The sequence below is a fragment of the Setaria italica genome, chromosome I, assembly GCF_000263155.2.
Source record: "Setaria italica strain Yugu1 chromosome I, Setaria_italica_v2.0, whole genome shotgun sequence".
NCBI classification, from domain to species: domain Eukaryota; kingdom Viridiplantae; phylum Streptophyta; class Magnoliopsida; order Poales; family Poaceae; genus Setaria; species Setaria italica.
The window spans coordinates 24,665,124-24,688,506 of NC_028450.1; the positions used below are offsets into that span (position 1 = coordinate 24,665,124).

The following is a 23,383-nucleotide window of genomic DNA, read 5'->3' on the forward strand; positions in this document are numbered from 1 at the left end:
CACGAATCTTAAATAATTGAAGCCATATTGGAAACCCTGACGGGCTTACCGGAAGCTATATTTGGCGCTCCAACGTCCAAGTCGGCGAGCCCACGGTCACCAGTCCACAGTAACAGCCCAACTCCTTACGCTCCGTCGTCTGGGCAGGCTGGGCTCTAGCATCCAAACAGCAAGCCCAACCTGGGCAGCCCGTTAAGTAAGAACCCCGAAGGCCCGCCGTCGCCACGCTTGGCGGCTCCCTCCCTCCCCACGTCGGCCGTCGCTGCGAGTCCGGCCGCCGCCCCCGTCCCGCCTCTCCTGTGAGACCCAGTCCGGCAGTCCCCATTCCCTTCCGCCTTCGTCTCCCGGCCCCTAGGCCCTTGCCACGCCGGGGCGCGTTCGCTCCACCCCCTGTCGCCCTGCCGCCGTCCTCTGCACTGCGGCCTCGCCATGGCGCCGGCGCGGGTGAATGCCGACAAGGTAATTTCGCTTGTTCTAAGATATTCGCTTCCTCTTTCTTAACCTGTCCAGGGATTCGCTTGTTTTTTCTCCGGTCATCTTATTATACTTCTCTATCATCGGCGGCATCGATGGCGCTAGCAGGACGCTGAGGACGAGCTGGAGATGAAGGTGGAGAAGTATTCGCGGGGGAAGGGTGCTGACTTGAAGGTAATCCGTTATTATGCTCAAGTTACAAGTGCTAATCATGCTACTTTAGCATGAATTTGCTGGCCAGCTATGCTGCTGTTCTTCCTCTTGAAACTGCGGATTGACTTGTTCTGATATTGGAATGGCTCTGTAGGCGTTGAGGGACAAGAAGTTGAAAGGCCAGCTCGCTGTAAAAGAGAAGCTCTATGGCCAGTCTGCGAAAGCTGCTGCAAAGGCTGAACAGGTCCCCCTTTTTCTTCCATTGCATTCTTGTGGATTTTCTGCAAAATGTCCACATTGTACTTGGATTGCAAAATATGCAAGTTGCTACGAGTAATTATGAACATTAGGTGGATGAGACAATTGAATATGATATTAGTAGATGAGACAATTGAATATCATATTGAAAACATGTGACTTGTTATAGTTTGTTTTTGTACCACCCAAAGTTTAGCTGTTTCAAGGCTTCGAGGGAATCCAGTTTGGATGAACTGATGAAGTGAGTAGTTGCACATATAGGGTTAGCATTCTAAGTATTATTTGAGTAGCTGAAACAGTACTGGCAAAAAGGACAAAGCCTCCGGAAGATCTGTAGTGTTTTGTGCATTGGCTTGCTGAAAGTACTGTTGCTAAGTTTAAACATACTTGCTTTGGAGCAGAATTTTTGTTGTCTTAGATCACCTCCTAACTCTTAACCGATTGCAACATGGCAATGGCCTCCCTTTTTGAAGTCATTCTTAGGGACTCTCTTGCATAACTTAAAATATGTTTATTATAAAGCACTTTATTTTGAATTCCTTTGTTTGGATTGCTATGCTTGTAATCTTCATTCTTGATGGTTATACTAATTAGCCGTTGTTAATTTTGAAGATTTGTCCTTTCTGATTTGTGTTACTCCTTTGGCAGTGGCTTATGCCTACCGAGGAGGGTTTCTTAGAGCCTGATGAAGACTTGGAGAAGACATATAGAGTTCAACAAGAATTGATTCTGAAGGAGGTGGATCTTTTGAGTTCAAGAAAACCATTTGATATGATCTTACCTGGTAAATCTATTAACCAATTTTAGTGTTCTATGTACTTCTGTCAACATAACTTGTCTGCTGCTCTTATCAAAACTAGTTTGCTAACTGTTTGACCAGATCACCTTGTTGACCCTATATGATCCCATAGAGTAAAAAAAAATCTTGTAAAATTGTCTTTCAGTTTGCTGATACTTGGACATGATACTGTACCAAATACTACATGCATATCCAGTGTCAATTTTGCTTGATCCAGAAATCTGCATATTATATGTTGGCTGCCTTCCTTGATATTAACTTTTCTGATTATGATAACTGAGGATTATGGGGTCTGACTGGCTCTTGTGTTGTGCAGTACTTGGTCCTTATACTATAGAATACACATCAAATGGCCGCTACATGCTAGTAGGAGGACGGAAAGGCCATCTTGCAATGATGGATATGCTGAATATGGATCTCATCAAGGAATTTCAGGTCAATTCTTTTTATTATTAATGCATTTCCCTCCACACGCGGGTTTACTTTACTCCCCCTTGTTTATATCACATTCTCATTCTGCTATTCTGGAGTTATTTTTTCTGTTAGTATAGGAACTAGATGCTACTAAAACGCTAAAGGGTCGTAGGCATGAAAGATTAAGAGCATAGAAATGGCTATCCTTTTATGTTTCCATAATTGATGAGGAAAATCAATCTTATGGTTGTGTGGAGGTGGAGGTCAAAGAACTTATAGTTTTTATTGTAGTAAATTGCACCATAGATACAAGAACATATGAGATGGATGCAACTGGATCAAGGATCTCAAAAGTTACCCAAAGTTGTCCGGAACAACATTATGCTATTCTCTACAGGCCAAAACCACACGTACTGACCTACTTACACACACGGGGCTGGGCCGCTGGGCTGTCACAGAGGTGTGTCATACTGTGTGGCGTTCATTTCACCCCATTTATTTCCAAATGCCCCTTCCAGATTGAAAGTGAGCACTGCAACAGCTTGATAGTGGCACCACCTGGGAGGGAGGGGAATGGATGGATATGGAGGTCGAGTTATACCTAATTATCAAGTGGCTATAAAAATTTATGCTAGAAAGTGCTAAGCACCAAGTTATTCGATTTCTTCTGTTGGGGGCAACATTAGCACTTAAACAAATGACATGGCAACTTCAAACAGCTATCAAGATGCAATTTCTACATGTGATGAGTAACTTACACTTGTATATAATAATATTTTTTTTTTCATTTTGCTTCGATTGGTGGCAGCTAAATTTGTGCCAACTTTGATTGTTGTAGTCCAGGCTGGTCATTTTCTTAGAAGTTAGAACATTAGGAGGTTGTAGGAGGCTATTCTTTTGTCTTTACTTTCGTGTTTTCTGTCCATGTTTTCTTTGATTAACTCCATTATGTAGAATGATGTTTGGTGGCCTTAAGCTAATGGCAATGTATCTTTTTCATTATTTTTGTCAGAATATTTTAGGCATCACCTTTTTGGGTATGGGTACTTTCTCCCAGTTTTTGACAATCATAATCATTGCTATACATCTCTTATTTGTTTTTAATGCACTTCATGCATATTACACTTCTCTGATATAGTGTTATTTCTTCAGGTTAGGGAAACTGTTCGCGATGTGGCATTCTTACATAATGAGCAGTTGTATGCAGTCGCTCAAAAAAAGTAACTTTTTTGACTTTGTTTGAACTGTGTACTATGCTTCCATTGCTCATAAAATATATTAGCATTAAAATATATTAACATGTTTTATCTGTTGGCCTTAAAATATGTGAAAAAGTGGTATTAAAATTGACTCACTATCTCTATCTTTTGTTCAGAAATAGAACCATATACTAGATTATGGTTAAATTTGTTGATCAAACAAGCCATAGAATTATTCAAAATGGTTTGCTGCATTGCATGTTCCTCGTAGAAATATCCTGCTGTCATTATCTCATGCAAACTGCATTTGTGAACAATAAGCCTATTTGTGCCAGCGCATTAAACCTATTAATCTTAGTGACATGAATTAGGAGCAGCTAACAATTGCCTTTTTAATTCTTAGCTTTGACTTGCTTGTCTGGAACTGTTCATCATTGCTTTATAAAGGCCATTGAATGATTCTATATCGATACTTCAAAATATCTATACTAGACTGGAGCAAGCGAAAATTTTTATGCTTCAAGCGACACTTTATTCTTTTAGGCAGTAGTATAAGGCTTTTGGTCTTTATAAATTCCTGTGTACTGTTTTCATTCCGTAGTTACTCATTGGAATGTTTTTGAAACAGGTACCCCTACATATATAATCGACACGGTACTGAAATTCACTGTCTGAAGGTAAGCATTGGAATATTTGAATGTTTTTCACATGATTTCTGTTCCTCTATGTTCTTATGGTTCCACAACGGAAAATATGGCAGTTGAGCTAATTCTGAAGTATGTGGCACTATGTGCTCATTGATTACTTATAATCACATAAACAAACTTTTATATTCAGTATTGCTGGGGAAATTAGTCAATGGCACTGCAAGTTATGTGTTTTTGGAAAATACCATTATCTGAGAGACCCACATGTGGCTAAGGACAACTTTCAGTTTGACATATGGTGGAGTTTTCATGAATACAAGCTGTTCATTGGTAAAATACCCTGCATCCAGGATATCATCTGTCACTTATTACATGGAATTTGTTTGGGATATAATGTGTTTTGCAGTCAGCATCACAACAGTTTAGCAACATAGATTTTGTGAGCTGCTTATCATTCGGTCTGTCCTCAATGCATAGATGTGCTATCTTTTGTGAGTCTGATCACTTCTCCTATGTCGACAGGAACATGGCAAAGCGTTGAAACTCCAGTTTCTGACTAAACAATTCCTCTTGACTTCGATAAACAGCTTTGGGCAGCTCCACTACCAAGATGTGAGCACTGGTGAGATGATTGCAAATTACAGGACAGGTCTGGGTCGTACTGATGTTATGCGGGTCAATCCCTACAATGCTGTGATCGGCCTTGGACATGCTGGTGGTAAAGTTACCATGTGGAAGCCAACCAGCGTGAAGCCCCTTGTCACTATGCTGTGCCATCATGGCCCTGTGACTGCTGTTGCATTCGATAGGAGCGGCCATCTGATGGTGACGGCAGGTGTTGACAGGAAGATAAAAATCTGGGACTTGAGGAAGTATGAGGTTGTAAATTCTTACCCCGTGCGGGCTCAATCCTTGGATTTTAGCCAGAAGGGGCTGTTGGCCTGCAGCAATGGATCTCTAGTAGAGATATACAGGGATTTTGGTGGGCATGATTATAGGCTTTACATGAAGCACAGAATGATGAAGGGCTATCAGGTTGGGAAGGTTTTATTCCGCCCCTATGAAGATATTCTGGGGATTGGGCACTCGATGGGTCTCTCTTCCATCCTTGTTCCAGGATCTGGTGAGCCAAACTTTGATACCTTCATTGAAAACCCCATGGAAACAACCAAGCAGAAGCGGGAGAAGGAGGTGCATGCTCTCCTTGACAAGCTCCCACCGGACACTATCATGCTTAATCCAAGTTTGATAGCCACTGTAAGAGCTCCAAAGAAGAAAGAGAAGAAGACCAAGAAGGAGATCGAGGAAGAGGTGGAAGAGGCTGTTGATGCTGCCAAGAACATGGAGCGCAAGAAGAAGACCAAGGGCAGGAGCAAGCCCAGCAAGCGGGCCAAGAAGAAAGAGGAAGATGTTTTCAGAGCCAAGAGGCCCTTCCTGGAGCAATCCAAGGAGGCCGACGGGCGACCTGACAAAAAGCAGCGGATAGGCGAAGAGGGCGAACTCCCAAAAGCCTTGCAGCGGTTTGCCAAGAAGCCGCAATCATGATCATGGTAACACAGAGAGTTGGGATTTCCAAGTGATTTGTTATGTATCGTTAGTGAGCCTTTATCATTTAGCTGGCCAGTATGTAAAATTTCCGCGTGAGGAATTGGTGCCCAGAAGAATGCACCGAAATTTTGTTCTGAATCGTTGGTGTTCCAGTAGTGTTTACGCCTTTTTCTTTTTTCATTCTGATGATGAAGTTGATCCTTCCTAGGTTTGTTCTTGGACCACCTAAAGGCACTCTGAATAGTGCCTAGGTGCCTTTGTGGTCAAGTGGAGAATGAGAACTTCGAAGTAGTACTGTAGCATTCATTCGCTGGTCCTTCATGCCGTGGTGAATGTGTTGGGCTGGGCCAGTTTGTTGTGAGGTTTGGTTCTCTTTTCTCTACGATGTTCATGTTGGGACTCGGGAAAGGCATTGCTAATGCTGGTGCACTCTTGCAGTCAGCATCGTGGACTAAGGGCCGGCAGGGTTTGAACTGAAGACGGAGCGGAAATGGAAACACCCTGCCGGGCTATGCCGGTGACTATTTTCGCAAGTCACTAGACCGTTAGGGCGTAGGCTTGCATCAGGGCGGGAGAGCTCGACGGTCGATGCCATTAAGTTAGCGTGTTCTAGCGATCATTATTGCTGGATTGAGACGGGTTGAAAATGGTACGAATATTGTCCGTATTCAAATTTGGATCAATTCGTCCGTATGAATGCGGATTTCTAATATCCCCTCCTATACGCCGTATCTAGATACTCAAAGTCAAATATATATATGATGTCGAAATCTATTTATATATTATCAGACACAATTGACACTATTCGTACCTGAATCCGAATCCGAGAAAAAATTTTATCTGTATTCGTATCCGCGGATATCTGTTTGTATCGGATCCATTTATGCTCTAGTCGAGACGATGGTTTTGTTTATGCAACTCCTAGGACACGTTATCTTTACATTGTGTCCATAAGTTGAACAATATTTATCGTTGCAAGCATATTCCAAGAAAAAACCACTTGTACGTGAGTTGTGACATTAGAGAGCTTGGAGTATGATGTTCTTTTAGCGTGTAGGTGGGATTGGGAGCCAAATGGGCTCCATATATTTGGTGAGCGGAGAATGCAGTTTTAGGGCTCACTTAGGCGATTACAATGTGGTGGAAAAGTAATCCATAGCTATTATAATATTGAGAAAATTCCTTATTTGACACTGGGAAAATGAGTCATTCCTTTCTTGACCCTGAAATTTTCTTCGTTCCCTATTTGACACTCGCTTCAACTTTTGTTCCCTATTTGACACCGCAGTTAAATTCATGGGCTAACGGTGTTAACTCGCTGTTAAGAAGACGTTTTTACCCCTAAGCGCATGCTGACGCCATGCATGCATGCAGGGGGTGGCTGGGCGCTGGCTTGTGCATGCATGCAGGCTGGGTGGCGCCATGCATGCATGCAGGGGGTGGCTGGCGCTGGCACCATGCACCAGGGGGGTGCATGCATGCAGGCTGGGTGCATGGCTGATGGTATTTGCATGATTTTTTGTCGTAGGTTTTTTTGCGTAGGTTTTTTTTCTAAAATTTTTGCTGCTGTCTCGTTTGCAATATTTATACAATATTTTTTTGCATGATTTGTAACATATTATTTTTGCATGATTTGTAACACATGTATACAATATTTTTTCAACATTGACAAAATATGATGATGACACATGATATAGAAAGTTCACGTACCGACACCACATTAATTCAAATTCAGGAGTTCAAATTCACATGCAAGTTCACAGGAGTTGACATTCACATGCAAGTTAACAAGAGTTCAAATTCACATCCAAGTTCACAAGAGTTCAAATTCACATCCAAATTCACAAAATACATGAGGATCACAAGCTTAGCCTTCTTTTGCTTCTTGTGCTCATTGCAGGGCTAGCAGGATCCACCCTTTTGCTTCTTGTGCCCATTGCAGGGCTGTCAAGTGGTAGCATAGGAGTTGGGGTTTTCTTTTTAGTAGTCTTCATTTTCCTTTTGCTCTTTGCCTTGACTGGAGCAGCAGTAGGTAGAGGTTCATTTGAATCTGAAATTGACCTGTGTATGCCAAAACTAGACTTTTACATATAACAGTAGCAACAAAATAGCACTAGTAGTATGACCAATTTTTAAAAATATGTGTATTACCTTTTTGATGCTCCAGAACTAGATTTGCCCGTATTTGCCATTTTCTTGGATGTAATCTCCTCGCTTTTTGATGCTCCAATACTTGAAACGAGTTGGTTATCCTTACTGTTCATATTTGAGGTCAAATTTTGACTAACATAGCAAAAGTAAAGTGAGAAAATAGTGAGCTAACATGGCAGGTTGTTTTGGAAAAAGTGACAAAATCATGAGCTTACCTTGGTGGAAAAGACATAGAAGTAGCTGGTGCTTCATTGTCCAAAGGCACAATAGATGACTCAGCTGTTTTGGTTTTCTTTGCCTTCTTCTTAGGTGGTCCTCTGCATAATAAAGAAGGAAGTAGTTAGAATCTATATTTTGACAAAAGGAAAATGTAATGAAAAATAAAGTACTTAGTATGTATAGTACCTCACAGCCATCATAGCAGCAATGTCCTCTGGATTACCTTTCTTGCAGTTGTGCCAATGATGCCCATAGCCTGTACAAATAGGGCACTGGTGCTGTCCTTTTTTCCTCTTATTCTCACTACAGCCTTTGTACCTCTCAGTTTTTGGCCTACCAATAGTTGCTTTCAATAGAGGTGGATGCATGAAAATCCATGTGTTGATTTAGGCCACTGGCGTTTGTCAGTCATAGCAGGAATTAAGTGTTGATATGCTGCTCTAAACTTATCATAGAGTAATACATGTCTACATACTTCTCTAGAGGAGCATTGTGAAGTGATGTGATAAATGCTACTGCATGTTTGCAAGGAATTCCAGAAACTTGCCACTGTCTGCATGAACATGTCTTATCTTGCAAGTTGACAACAAACCTAAAGCCAGTACCCCCCAATGCTGTAACTTCAGCAACTTCTTCTGAGCATTCAAGCACCTCCAAGTTTAATTCTCTACTCATTTCATTCAGCTTCTTAATTATGTGGGGCAGAATCAAGCCATCTAACTTCATTGCTATTTTTCTCCTTTGGTTCCACTTGATCATAAGCATTTGCCTTAATTTGTCCATTAAGTCATCCAAGTTCAAGAACTTGTGGTGCTTAATCCAATTATTGAAGCACTCAGCCAAGTTGTTGGTTACATAATCAACCTTGGAAGTGGTTGAGAACTGACTCCTTGTCCATAGCCTAGTGTGCCACTTCCTAAGATAATTAGTAGCACTTGGCTTTGCTGCCTCCATTGCAGCCCAATGTTTCTCAAACAAATATGGGTTCCATGAGTATGCTGCCGCCCAAAGGTGGTCATCAAAAACCTTGCCATGAAACTTTTTCTTAAAATTGGACACCAAGTGAAACATGCATTCCCTATGTTCTGCCTCTGGGAACACATCACCTACCCCTGACATCACTGCTTGGCCAGCATCAGTGCATATGGTTAAACCCCTTGGTGATCCTATGGCCTCTCTAACTCACTCCATGAACCATTTCCAATTACCATTTGTTTCAGAATCAAATACTCCAAAGCAAACTGGAAATAACCAATTGTGACCATCAACGGCTGAAGCACTGGCTAACTGCCCCTTAAACTTGCCTGTCAAGAAAGTGCTATCTATTGCTAAGTATGGCCTACAACCACTTATGAACCCATCAATGCATAGTTTCAAGGCAAAGAAAAAACTTTTAAATCTGATCTTCCCATTTATTGTATGATGATCTATCACTACTAGGCTACCAAGGCAAATGCTCTCAACTTGTGCCTTAAACCTATATAAATTGTCAAAACTGTTATCCCAGTCACCATAAATCTGCCTCAATGCTAGCTCTTTACCCATCCACACCCTCTTGTAGTGAACACTCACCTTGTAGTGTTCTTTCAGCTTCTTTTTCAACACCATTGCAGTTAGTGATCCATCTTCAATGAGCCAGTCCTTAACTTTAGCACATACCCAATGCTTGGTGGCATTCTTGACCTTCTTCTTCCTCCTTGTACTAGAACACTGATGAGCATAAGGGTTCTTCTTCACCTACAAAATATTAACATTACTATTTAGCTACCCCAACATAATAGAATAAATATTTAGGAAAAAAATAGAAATTATTTATACTGAATAATTACCACAACAGTGCACATATCATCTGTTGTAGAAGCATGTAGTCTCCATGGGCACTTATCTTCCTCCCACCTTGAACAATAGGCCCTAAATCTATATGGTACACTCTTCTCTGTGTTATACTCAAATTCATGTTTGATTGCATGCTGAGATAATGCAATCTTAAACTCTGCCATACTAGGATATGTTGAGCCAACTACCATAGGAGGGTCTTCTTTATTATATTCCCTGTTTGGAATATGTTCTGCCTCATGTCCTACCAACTCTTGGTCATCTTCTAAATAAGTACCTGACTCAATCTCCAATTCATCCTCATCCTCATCCTTTTCCTCATCCTCACTCTCATCCTCACTCTCATCCTTTTCTTTGTCCTGATCCTTATGCACAATCATAGCCATATTTGTATCTTCATAAGGTGTCTTCTCTAAGTACATGACCTCCTCATCAACACCTACATGCTCATTCTCTGGTACTGGGTTGCAAAGGTACCTATCCTCATCTTCTGCAATATTCTTAGCTGCATTCTGCATTTGCACATCACTATGCCACTCTTTGATGGGCTCAAATGGTTCAGAGGGATCACAAAAAGAAATGAACATGTCGACAACCTTTGTCTTTGAATTTTTCTCAAACATAGACAACAAGTCTTGGTCAGAATGAACTTCAGGAAATTCTTTCATATTATGATCATAGTACTGAAGATGAGCAACTTCCAAATAACCAGGCGGGTACTTGTCTACAATCTCTTCAAGTAAATCCTTATAGTTTGTCAAATCTGAATCAACGGTCATATCAAAACAAAAATATTTGAAATCCTTTCTAACTCTCTTCTTGTTGCCAAACAGTCTAATTTCTAAAAAATATGTTGAATTTGGATCCATCCTGCAAATGAAAAGAACAATCTAAGGAATCAACAATGCTACTGGCACATAACTTTTGCACTGCTTAAATAAATTGAAGGTAGTAAGCATTCACCCTTCAAGGAGCCAGTCTGGCTTTGTGACAGCATTATCAGACCCTTCATACCCTCCCGAAGCCCGCCCAACCATACTCCCTGCATTTTGAATTAACATGGCTTCAATTCAATATAACAAGCACCAGTTAATTACCAAAGCTTTGGTCAAGTACTGTGCATGCCTCCTAGATTTTTTGTGTTTGCCTCCTAGATTCACCTCCTCAAAACATCAATAACAACATCAATAATGTAGTTACAGTTGCAACTTGGACAATAGCATAGTTGAAACCATACACACAATTGTAATTGCAACCGGGGCACATAACTGATTGCAGTGGGTGCCAGTTGCAACCGGGGCACATAACTGTAAGTGATTGCAACTAGTACCAGTTGCAACCGTGACACCAAACTAATGACATGTAATGCTAGTTGCAACCAGTGCACTTAACTGATTTCAACTAGAGCATCAGACCATATACCACCATTTGCTAGTACAGCTGAACGAAACAAATGCTAGTTCAGCTGAATGAAACAAATGTCAAGTCGCAAAACACTACAACATATTATCAGTTCGTGCAATCTACCTGGAGTCTCCGCGCCCCGCCGGGGGGGTCCCCCCGAAGCTGGCGCACCCCGCCCGGGGGCTCCCGCCGCATCCGTCGGAGCCGCCCCGCCGCGCCGGGGGGATCCCGTCGGACCCGCCCCGCCCTGCCGGGGGGATCCCGGTGGACCCGCCCCGCCGCGCCGGGGGTCTCCCGCCGGACCCGCCCCGCCGCGCCGGGGGTCTCCCGCCGGACCCGCCCCGCCGCGCCGGGGGTCTCCCGCCGGACCCGCCCCCCTCCGCCGTGGGCCTCCCGCTGCATCTGCCGGACCCGCCTCGCCCCACCGGGGAGATCCGGCCGGAGCCGCCCCGTCCCGCCGTGGGGGGGGGGGGCTCGCCGCCGCCATCAACGCAGCCCGATGGCCGGCCGCCGCCTCAATCTGGGAGGGACCAAGAGAGACACGGGAGAGACGCACGGGAGACACGGGAGAGACTGAGAGAGCTGCCTTGGGCACTTTGGACCCAGACGTTATTATCTGACAGCGGGGCTCACGATTCCTAACGGGATAAGTAACAGAACAGACGGTAGTGTCAAATAGGGAACGAAAGTTGAAGCGAGTGTCAAATAGGGAACGAAGAAATTTCAGGGCCAAAAAAGGAATGACTCATTTCCCCAGTGTCAAATAAGGAATTTTCTCTATAATATTCCATTATGCCTCCTAATAATATTGTGCAAGTAGGCTATAAGAAAGAGAGAACAAGAGTCGCTCTTAGCACTATGAGCAGCCTATAAACATTTAAAAATTATTTTTTGTATAGATTCACCCCACCAGAAGTGGAGATAGATAATTTGTTTTACTCTGATGGGACTCTTCTCTTTTCGTACCATTGTGGCTCTTTCCATAACTAAAGATTATCTGCTACGAACCCACTCCTATGGACTAGTTTGTCAAATATATTGGAGTCGCCCTCAAGGTCGTGGACGGTTAGATTTGGGATTAGGTTCATTAAATTTATCGGAAGTCGCATAGGGTATGACCATCTAAGTGACTGTCATATGGTTAACCCGAAGAGTCATTTTTTTTGGCGAAAGAGAGAGCTTATTACTTAAAGAGTTCAATAAAGAGTTCATTACACATGAGAGTGTTAACACACTCGGGAACAGAAGTAAAAGAAACTCGACAATGACCCGAGCGGATGTCTAGATATGCTAGCTCATGCACAATTTTATTCCGCTCTCTCCTAATCCTGATAATAAGGAAAAAAAAGTTCAAATTACTCTTCTAAAATATAGCGAAAGTCTAGATAACCTCCTAAACTATGTTTTGGTTCAATTTACCCCTAAACTATGCTATTTGCTCCAACTTACCCCATAATGCAATTTGTCTTTTTTTTTCTCCGTACATAAGTTGAATTTTAATTTGAGACTTTGCAGGGTGGTAGTGGACATCATAATCTATATTAAAAATATTTTATGAATTTTTAGCATTATTTTTTATATAATTTTGTATCTGTTGACGCCAGATTTCGTCACTAGTAAAATCGGCGCCAAGAAGAGAGGGAATTGGCAAAGTACAGTTGGGAATCGGCAGAATGGTGCTACAGTACAAGATCGGCCGATGACTTCTGCCTCGCTTCGGATCGAACGTGCCAGGTTCCCAATCGGTTGCCTTTTGCCAATAAGGAATCGGCCGATTAGGAGGTTGGGATAATTGGGCCTGTATGGGCTTGAAAAGGAATAGAAGGACGAAGGGGAGATCAGCCCACGAAGCGTATAATAACCAACCTAGCACGAGTCGTGCTTGTAAATATTCGTTTTCTATTTGAATTAGGGATAGAATTCTAGTCAGTTAAGGAGTTATCTGTACGGGGCTATAAATAGCTACCTTTGTAAATCTGTAATCATCAACAAATCAATACAACCAACTACTTTTTTCCTCGTACTTACTTTCAAGCAGGCGACTTTGCCAAATACTTTCTCTTTTCACGAGTTCGTACGGGTTGGCAGGGCTGCATCAACTTGATCTCCGGCCGATCTTGTAAGTTCCGTTTACCGAGTAAATTCTAAGCTCGCTGTTGTTTCGTTTAGATTTATTCACTAGTTATCGATATTTACTAGAATCATAGGTTTTACCTGTCTTTCTAGTTTTATCACCAGTTATCCAGTTAGGAATCGGTGGTCTCGGCTTTCTTTATGTTCTGCTATTAAATTCATCTATTTTATATTGCCGATTAGATCTATTCCTAGTGTTGTTATCATAAGCATTGTGTCGATTACTCTAGTAGTTTTCCATCTACAAGGCTAGAGTGATCGGCTGCCTTATAGCCGATTTCTTTATTACTGCAAATCGGCCGATTCGCTGATAAGCTCCCTCGAGATCGGAAACTTAGCCGATCGTGATTTCTGGACCTGACACGTATTCTTCCTTGCCAATTAGCAGGTCAGATTGGCTGGCACGCCGCGCGAACCGCACCAGGGCAATCACCCGAACAGGAGTTAAGCAGATTCTCCCGGGTCGTGTGTCAGACGCTGGGGATTCGGTTGACCGATTTCTAGCGCCAACACACTTTTGGCACGCCCAGTGGGACAAATACGATCGCCGCTATGTCGAAAGTTGCTGAAGTCTCCGAAGATAACGTCATCGAAGTGACGGAAGCAGATCTAAAGGACGACCAGAAGGAAGAACTGGATAAGCATATGGCGCAGTTCCGGAAAGCTTGCCTTCAGTCTTTCAGTCGCTCCAGAAGCGGGGAGACTATCAGAAAGTCTCCGTTTCCTGCTCCCCGCCAGATCACAATCTCTGAGGACTCGGCCAAAATGGCCGATATGGTTCAACAGTTCGTTTATCACGCCTTCATTGATCAATCCCCGGTGCTTGCAAATACGGTGCACAACGCCGTTGTCAGCTCCTTCACTGGTGGGGTACCTCAAGGATATAGGGGACCAGCATATACTCAGCCGATTCCACCAAACCAGGGTTATTTGAATTCGGTTTCTCAGCTGATCCAATTCTCTGTTGGAGGTTCAGGCGCTTCCTTATCATCAGTTCCTATGGGGTATAGTGGCACACAGCACCTTCAGCCACCCTCCTCTGCGTCGTTGCCTCCGGTTAGCCCATCGCCTTGGGGGCACCATCAGCCACGGCCAGTCAGAATCAATCGGCCAGTCAAGGAAGCCCACAATTTCAGGCATCTTTCCAGACGGCCACTCGGCCAACCATGCCGCCATACCAGCCTATCGCACCGGAGGTCAACAAGACAGCAGAGCTCATACTGTATGATGAAACGAGTGGCTCATTCAAACAGCCGACCTTTAATACAAAGCCGGCTTTCACTCAGATACCACCTGCTTTCACTCAGCATCAGGTTATTCCACCTCCGGTTTACCAGCACGTGCTAATACCTCAGCCAACGATTCACCAGCAACAGCCGGATTGGTCAGCACGTATTGCAGAAGTGATCCAGGAACAATTCGGCTTGAAGCCGAAGGTACAAACTTACACTTATAGGACACCATACCCGTCTACGTACGACCTACTGCCGTTTCCCCATCGGTATAAAGTTCCTGACTTCACCAAGTTCTCGGGGATGGATGATACTTCAACTGTGGAGCACGTGAATAGATTCATCATCCAATGCGGAGAGGCCGCTACACAAGATGCTCTACGAGTACGGCTGTTCTCATCATCTCTGTCAGGATCGGCCTTCCAGTGGTTCACGACATTGCCGCCGAACTCGATTATCACGTGGGCCGATTTGGAGAGACAGTTTCACAAATACTTCTACGCCGGGGTGCATGAGATGAAGCTGTCCGATCTGACCAGCCTCAGGCAGAGAAGCGACGAGCCGATATCCTCATATGTACAGAGGTTTCGGGAAATCAGGAACAAGTGCTATTCTTTGGCTCTAAACGACGCGCAGCTGGCCGATATAGCCTTTCAAGGCCTCCTGCCCCACATCAAAGAAAAATACGCCTCACAGGAGTTCGAGAGTTTAAGCCAGATCGTCCACCGATTGTCTGGACAGGAGGTACGTTCTTTCGATCCACGGAGGAATTTCTAGAAGAAAGTGGCGTTCCTGGAAGAGTTGGAGGACGAGGAAGACGTTGAAGTCGGACTTGCGGAGTGGATCAAGGGAAAGAAGCCGATATCATGCCCATTCGGCAAAAAGGAGCCGGAGGTGTTTGGTTTTGACACGACGAAGGCCGATAAAATCTTCGACCTTCTCCTCCAGGAAGGACAGATTAAACTCTCGCCATATCATACAATACCCTCTGCCGAACAGCTAAAAAAGATGAAATATTGCAAGTGGCACAACGCCACATCCCATGATACTAACGAGTGCAAAATTTTCAGACAGCAGATACAGTCGGCCATTGAGCAAGGCAGACTCAAATTCGAAGTACCGACAAAATCGGCCAAGTCGATGAAGATCGACCAGCACCCTTTTCCCACCAACATGGTTGATACGGGGAAGAACTCACTCCAAACAAAGGTGCTGACGTCCGAATCGGCTAAAAAGAGTGGTGCCGTAGACCCCAGAAATCAAGCAACGTCTGAAGATGTCAAAGGAAAGCGGCGGATGGAGGACGAAGATGGTGAATCGGAAGAGCCGCGCATTACTTCCCAGTTCCTGCTCCAGAAATACCAGCGTCAGCATGAGCGCTCAAGATCCCGGGAAGAAGCGATGCGGTGGCACGAAAATCACTGGAGGTGCCCGTTTTTCATCCACTGTTGGGAAAGCAACCTCAGGCTACCTTCAGCCGATAATTGCCCAGAATGCAACGGCCTGTATCGTGGTAATCGGCCATTCAACAGGTCTCGCTCCAGAGACGGAAGACCAGAACCGATCAGCAGGAATTGGCACGACCAAGATGACCAGCGCCCTCCCGTACGTGATCGGCTGGGGGGCAGAAGTGACCGATATAATCGGTCGAAAGACAGATGCCATGACGGGTAGGGGGGCAGGACTGATCGACATGACTGGCCAGAGAACAGAGCCAACGTTCACAGTCGGCTTGAAGAGATGGCCGACGCTCGGGTGACAGACGAGAACCCTTTAGGACGCGAACCGGAGTGGGAACGCGCCAAGTCAAGGGGCAAACCAATAAACCCCAGGTGGTGTCCCGATGGATTGACCAAATCTCAAAAACGAAGGATCAGACGTCTCCGCCAATGGGAACAGCAGGAAGAGGCACAACAGAGCACAACGGACAAGAAGGAAGGCAAGCCTCGGGTATGGCGCCCCAAAAGAAACGATCAAGGGGGCGACGAATCGGCAGGTGATGAATCGGCAGCCGATATCGGCATGGTCTTCATACTGCCGATGGAATTCATGACTCCTGCCGATCGACTGGATATGTCGGCAATAGAAGAGCAGATGGCACAGTTGGCTTTGGAGCCAATGATAGCCACGTTCGAGAAACCCGAGGATGACAAACGACAACACCTGAAAGCACTGTTCCTTAAAGGGCATGTCGACGGCCGCCCCCTCACTAGATTGATGGTAGACGGAGGAGCTGCGGTCAACATCATGCCATACGTCGTGCTCCGAAAGCTTGGAAAAAGCGATGGCGACTTGACCAAGACGGACATGATGCTCAAGGACTTTGAGGGCAACGTGTCAAACGCTCGCGGTGCTCTCTGCGTCGACCTCACCATCGGCAGTAAGACCCTTCCCACCACTTTCTTTGTTATTAACGGTAAGGGGTCCTACAACATGCTACTCGGCCGGGACTGGATACACGCAAATTGCTGCATCCCATCAACGATGCATCAATGTCTTGTACAATGGGTTGGCGACAACATCGAGGTAGTCAACGCTGATTCCGCATACAGCATCGCGGCAGCCGACACGCAGCAGTGGAGCTGCGAAACCGTCAGATGCATATCCGGCAGAGTATGGGAGACTGATTTCCTGAAGGTCACCAATTTTGGCCTGCAGCCGATCCGAGCAGTCGGCTCCGAAGACTCAGAATAGATGGATCAGTTCGCCCGAGAAGATGGGAAGCTAGGACACGGGTTCACGTCGGCTGATTCATTAGAGATGATAGACTTAGGCGATGGTACCAAACCAAGGCCGACTTATATTAGTGCAAATTTAGACCCAGAATACAAATGTAAATTGACAAATTTGTTAAGAGAATTTAAGGATTGTTTTGCTTGGGAGTATCATGAGATGCCCGGTTTAGATCGATCTATTGTTGAACATCGGCTACCCATAAAACCAGGGTATCGGCCGTACCAACAGCCTGCACGACGCTGCAATCCTAAGATTCTACCAGATATAAAAGCTGAAATAACTCGGCTAATCGAAGCAAAATTTATTCGGCAATGCCGTTATGCCGAGTGGATCTCCAACATTGTACCAGTGTACAAGAAGAACGGCAAGCTACGCATTTGCGTCGATTTCAGGAATCTTAATCAGGCCACACCAATGGATGGGTACCCCATGCCAACGGCCGATGTGCTGATCGACGCCGCCGCGGGGCACAAGATTATCAGCTTCATGGACGGAAACGCTGGATACAATCAAATACTAATGGCCGAAGAGGACATACCCAAAATGGCCTTCAGATGCCTGGGCCACCTTGGTCTATTCGAGTGGGTGCTGATGACTTTTGGCCTGAAGAACGCTGGCGCCACGTATCAGAGAGCCATGAACTACATATTTCACAAACTTATCGGCATTCTGGTAGAAATCTACATCGACGACGTCGTAGTCAAATCCAAAGGACATGAAGAGCATCTGGCCGATTTGCGAAGAGTGCTAGAGTGCACCAAGAAACACGGGCTTAAGATGAACCCCAATAAATGTGCTTTCGGCGTATCCGCCGGACAGTTCTTAGGATTCATGGTGCATGAACGAGGGATAGAAATCAATCGGAAGACGATAGCGGCCATCAACAAAGTCGTGGCCCCGCAGAACAAAACCGAATTGCAGTCTTTAATCGGTAAGGTGAATTTTATCAGAAGATTCATATCTAATCTATCTGAGCGGATTCAGGCGTTCACACCACTGTTGAAGTTGAAGCCTGACCAGGAATTTATATGGGGGGAGGAGCAGCACAAAGCATTGGAAGATATCAAGCAATACTTGGTCTCACCACCAGTATTGGTTCCTCCTCAAACTGGTAAGCCATTTAAGTTATACTTATCAGCCGATGAAAAGGCTATTGGGTCGGCTCCAGTCCAGGAGTTCGAAGGCAAGGAACGGGTAATTTATTATGTCAGTAGAAGACTTCTGGACGCTGAAACAAGATATCCTCCGATGGAGCGGTTGTGCCTATGTCTTTACTTCTCATGCACCAAACTCAGGCACTATTTACTGTCGGCAGAATGCGCGGTCGTATGCAAAGACGACGTAGTAAAATACATGCTATCACTGCCGATCTTGAAAGGACGAATCGGCAAATGGATCTTAGCTTTGTCAGAGTTCGACCTACGGTATGAGTCGGCAAAAGCCGTCAAGGGTCAGGTCATGGCCGATTTCGTCACCCAACACTGCGGACCAGAGATTACCCTCGTAGAGCCGGCACCTTGGACTTTATATTTTGATGGGTCGTCATGTGGGGTCGGATCAGGAATCGGCATCGTTCTCATATCGCCTCGGGGGGCAAGCTATGATTTTTCTCTGCCGATAGAAGCCACCGCTACTAACAATCAAGCGGAGTACCGAGCTATATTGAAGGGCCTACAACTATTGAGAGAAGTCAAGGCCGATTCTGTTGAAGTCTTCGGGGATTCCATGCTTATTGTGGATCAATTAACCGGAAGGTCCGAATGCAAGGACGACGTATTAAGAATTTATTACGAAGATTGCTTACAGCTCTTAAAAGAATTTAGATCGGCAGTGATCGAGCACATCCCAAGGGACCACAACGAGAGTGCCAACAAGCTCGCCCAGCACGCATCTGGATATCGGCCAATTCTAGGCGCTATGGCTCTAGAGCTCACGGCCGATGACTGGCGGAAAGAAATTGCCGACTACCTGAAAGATCCGTCTAAGAAGGATGAACGACGAGTACGTTTTCATGCTACTAAGTACGTACTGCTCGAAGACGACCTGTTCTACCGAACGATTGATGGCGTTCTACTCAAATGCCTGGGAACAGAAGAAGCCAAGACTCTAATGGGAGAAATCCACGAAGGGGTATGTGGAGCACACCAATCGGCCCATAAGATGAAATGGATGATCAGGAATAACGGGTATTACTTGCCGACAATTCTCGAAGATTGCTTTAAATATTATAAAGGATGCCAGCATTGTCAGAAGTACGGGAATGTCCAACGTGCACCCGCATCGGCCATGAATCCCATTATCAAGCCGTGGCCATTCAGAGGGTGGGGAATAGATCTTATCGGCCAGATTTACCCACCATCAAGTAAAGGGCACAAGTTTATTCTGGTGGCTACCGATTACTTTACCAAATGGGTGGAGGCGATTCCGTTAAGAGCCGTGACATCGGCTATCATGGCCGACTTCGTAAGGGATCATATCGTCTACCGATTCGGCATTCCCCAGACTATAACGACCGATCAGGGAACAATGTTCACATCGGGTGAATTCGAAGAATTTACAACCGATATGGGGGTCAAATTGTTGAATTCTTCTCCGTACTACGCCCAGGCCAACGGCCAGGCCGAATCTTCCAACAAAGGGATAATCAAGTTAATCAAAAGGAAAATAGAAGAGCAGCCGAAGAAATGGCACCTATGCCTAACCGAAGCCCTGTGGGCGTACAGGATGGCTTGCCATGGAGCCACCAAGTTATCCCCTTATCAGTTGGTGTACGGTCACGATGCAGTACTACCATGGGAAGCAAGAGCGGGATCAAGGCGCATTTCGCTCCAGGACCAGTTAACGGCCGACGACTACTCGTCGCTCATGAAGGGGGAACTCGATGACTTGGCTGGCCAGCGGTTGAGAGCTTTGATAAACATTGAAGAAAACAAAAAGAAAGTAGCCAGGTGGTACGATAAGAAGGTCAAAGTCAAACAATTCTCCCCTGGGGACTTGGTATGGAAGTTAGTATTGCCGATTGGGTCGAAAGATCCTAAATTCGGAAAGTGGTCTCCTACATGGGAAGGGCCGTATAAAATCGGCAGATGTGCTCCAGGGAATGCTTACATTTTGGAAACAATAGAGGGAGAAGAATTTACTAGGACTCTAAACGGAAGGTACTTAAAAAGATACTACCTTAGTATATGGGTCGGAGCATAAGGGATCGACCATAATACAATCGCACACAACCGATACAAAACGGTTCAAACGTGTAATCGTCCAAATCGGCCGATGTATTCATTCGGTACGGACGGTGATTACATGGCCGACAAGATACAAGTCGCCCTTAGAACAAAAATATACAATAACTAATTATTCTTCTTGCGCTCCCTCTCAGCCCGGCCTAATTCTATCATACGACAGATGTACTCCTCGTCCATCTCCGAAGCCTCACCAGCCTTTTTCTTACGTTCTCTCTCAGTCCGACCCAACTCTATCATAAGATGGAGGTACTCTTCTTCTATTTCTTTCATTGAAGCCTCCGCTTCGATTTGACGGGGGAGAGGGTGGCTCCGATCCATGGCCGGGCGCGAAGTTCCTGCCGCCGCGTCTTCAAGGACGACTCGCGGAGGAAGCGGATGACTCCTATCGGTTGGAGGTCGCCGGCGACCGTTGCTCTCCAGGAAGTCCAAGACCAGACGGGCCTCCGCAGTGACGTGTTCTTGAAGTTCGTCACGATGAGCCCTGATCAGATCCTTATCCTCTGACGACAACGGGTCATCAGAGTGTATGAGCTCAATGGCGCGTTCGAGCTCGCGGCTAAGACGCCGAGGCTGAAACAAAGAAAGATTAAAAAGGGGCATCCTCTTCCCAAGATCTAAAAAGAGAAAGGGGAATCGAGGCCAAGGTTTCACCTGGTTGACAGAGGAGGAGGAAGTCAACGAAGACATGACAGAAGGTCGCGCCGACGAGAAGGGTGAGAGAATAAAGCCGAAAGCCAAGCTGGTACTATCGGAAAGGGGGAGTCTAGGCCGGCATTTATAAGATAAAGAAGCGTGGATATTTGGTAGGGCCGCGTCCCGTCGGAAATAAGAAAGGCAATAAATAGAAAGGGCGTCGCGAGGGACGGTCAAAGCAGTTATTAAATGTTCGTACAAAATAGTCAGTGCTTTACAGATTGCCCAGAAGGGTATCGATAGCCGCAATCGCCCGACGCCGGATCTGATCGGCAGAGTCCAGAACCCGTTGGTCTTCATCCGCCGATCCAGGGACTTCTGATACACTGCGGTGGAGTTTTAGGGCCTCGTGGGCCAAGTGCTACCTCTCCCGTTTCAAATCGGCAATGACAGAAGGGAGTTCTTGGAGCCTTTTCTCTTCGGCACTGATTGCCTTGGTCACTTGCTCCATTTCCTTGGCGAGCTCTGCCCTCCGGCATTTGAGGCGGTCTATCTCACCGACGATCCCTGGGCGGGAGTCCTCCAGAAAATGGATACGCTGGTGCGCCTCTTGAGCTTAACGTTTGAACGCGTCCTCCTCTTCACGAGTCTTGGCCAGCTTGGCGCGATCGGCCATGTGACGAAGGGCTCTGAAGACCGGGATCCTCATGGACTCGATGAATGCAGCCGGCGCCAAGGCTTCCTCCGCCTCTTCTTGTACTCGTCCGCTGACGTCACCGAAAAGCTGCCGAATCGGTGAGGCATCTTCTACTAATCGGCCGATGTCCCCTTGAAGAAGGGATCGGATACTAGTAAGTTTGGCTCGGACGTCGTCAGGGATGGAACTCAAGGCGACTTGGCGGGAAGCGACTTCCTCGTCGTCAGAAAGGGCAACCGCGAAAGAGAAAAGGCTGTTGTCAGGGGTGTCTTGTTCCTGGAGATAACAAAGAGGAAAAATAAATCGGCTGATGGTGGAAGCAAATCGGCTAAAATAAAGCCGGAAGATAACTTACCACTTTGAAGCGAATTTCTTCATGTTGCATTTGGGAAGCCGTCGTGCCTTGCTCAGGGGCTTGTACCATGGGTTCATCAGAAGAGGAAGACTCCACGATGATCGGCGCGGTGCTCGGACCAGCTCCCTGAGAGAGGACCAGTGGTTGAGGAGCGCTTGGCGTGCCGATGACCTGTGTCAGAAGGTTGAATAAGTATATTATGCAAATACCTGGGAAAATCGGTGAAATAGTGCTGTACCTCAACGGATGGAAGCGGGGGCACGTCGATGGCCGATTGGGTTGCTGCCGATTGTTGTGTGTCCATGGGAGTGCTCTATGCAGTCTAGGATAAGAAGGATTAATATCAAAACAACAACCGGGAGGAATAAAACATAAGTTTACCTGAACGGCCTCTAACAACAATGACGCGGCGGCTGCCCCAGCTTGTGCGACGACTTGAGTATCGACATCTCTGGTGGCCTGAGGGGGTGGCGCGGCCGGATGTCTCTGCCGATACGAGCATAGGAGGATCCGCCGATTCTATACGGGCTCGGACTCGGCGACTGGTCTTCTTGGCGATTCTCTTCTGAGTTTGTTTCGATCGGCCAGCAATCACGTCCACGGTCGGAGCATCATAGCCGATGAGAGGGTAGGAGGTGTATGGATGATGACCCTCTATTAGCCGACCACTCCGGCTGTGTGTTGGAGGAGTGCGATTCTCAGCCTGAAGAAATAGTAAAACATTAGTGTTCAGTCGCGTTGGAAAAAGGAGTAAAAATCGACTAAGGAAAATACCTCGGCGTTCGGGTCAATGTTGGCTGGATCCAGGAGGTTGCAGTATGCCGATGCCGAATTGCAGAAGAGGAATTGTTTCCATTCGGCCCACCAGAGTTTGAATGGCTGGACAGCAAAGGGAGCTACTATCCAGTTGTTCAGGTCAATGATGTTGGAGTCCGGAATCCGGTCTCGTACCCGACTGTAGTCCAGACCGGTTGTGAGCCCATCTCTGAACTTGACTCGGCCAGCAAAATACACTTGAATCGGTAGCTGACCCATGCCGAACTGACGTGCTGCAACAGAGGGGTTGTAGAATTCGTACGTGGGGGCATCTTTCCCCGAGAAGAAGTTGGCTGGCAAGATTCCTGGCTTGATTAGCTCATCGTTGAGTTCTTCGTCGAATCGGCCAGTGCTTGAGTCGAAGCAGGTTGGGAGTTCAAAGATTGGGTCATCCCGCTGATAAGGAAACCAAACGGTTGCATCTTCATTAAAGC

The 23,383-nt window shown here is 45.8% G+C and overlaps 1 protein-coding gene across 2 annotated transcripts; it reads left to right on the forward strand.

Annotated features, from left to right (window-relative positions):
• Positions 1–238: 238 nt before the first annotated feature.
• LOC101785410 (probable U3 small nucleolar RNA-associated protein 7) lies at positions 239–5,672 on the forward strand. Of its 2 annotated transcripts, none has more exons than XM_004952518.3 (8): positions 239–459; positions 580–648; positions 782–871; positions 1,534–1,669; positions 2,001–2,119; positions 3,251–3,318; positions 3,926–3,974; positions 4,467–5,672. In XM_004952518.3, exons 1-8 carry the CDS (start codon positions 430–432, stop codon positions 5,487–5,489), a joined length of 1,584 nt encoding a protein of 527 aa, XP_004952575.1. In that variant the 5' UTR covers positions 239–429; the 3' UTR covers positions 5,490–5,672. The 2 variants fall into 2 exon arrangements, with proteins under 2 accessions (XP_004952575.1, XP_004952576.1); XM_004952519.3 differs by having other exon boundaries at positions 583–648.
• The last annotated feature ends 17,711 nt before the right edge of the window (positions 5,673–23,383 follow it).

Excerpts from the sequence above, each read along its gene's own strand:
- LOC101785410 (XM_004952518.3), top strand. The coding sequence starts at position 430 with ATGGCGCCGGCGCGGGTGAATGCCGACAAG. Across the intron at positions 3,319-3,925 it reads TATGCAGTCGCTCAAAAAAA|GTACCCCTACATATATAATC; the intron begins GTAACTTTTTTG and ends TTTTTGAAACAG. Across the intron at positions 3,975-4,466 it reads CTGAAATTCACTGTCTGAAG|GAACATGGCAAAGCGTTGAA; the intron begins GTAAGCATTGGA and ends CTATGTCGACAG.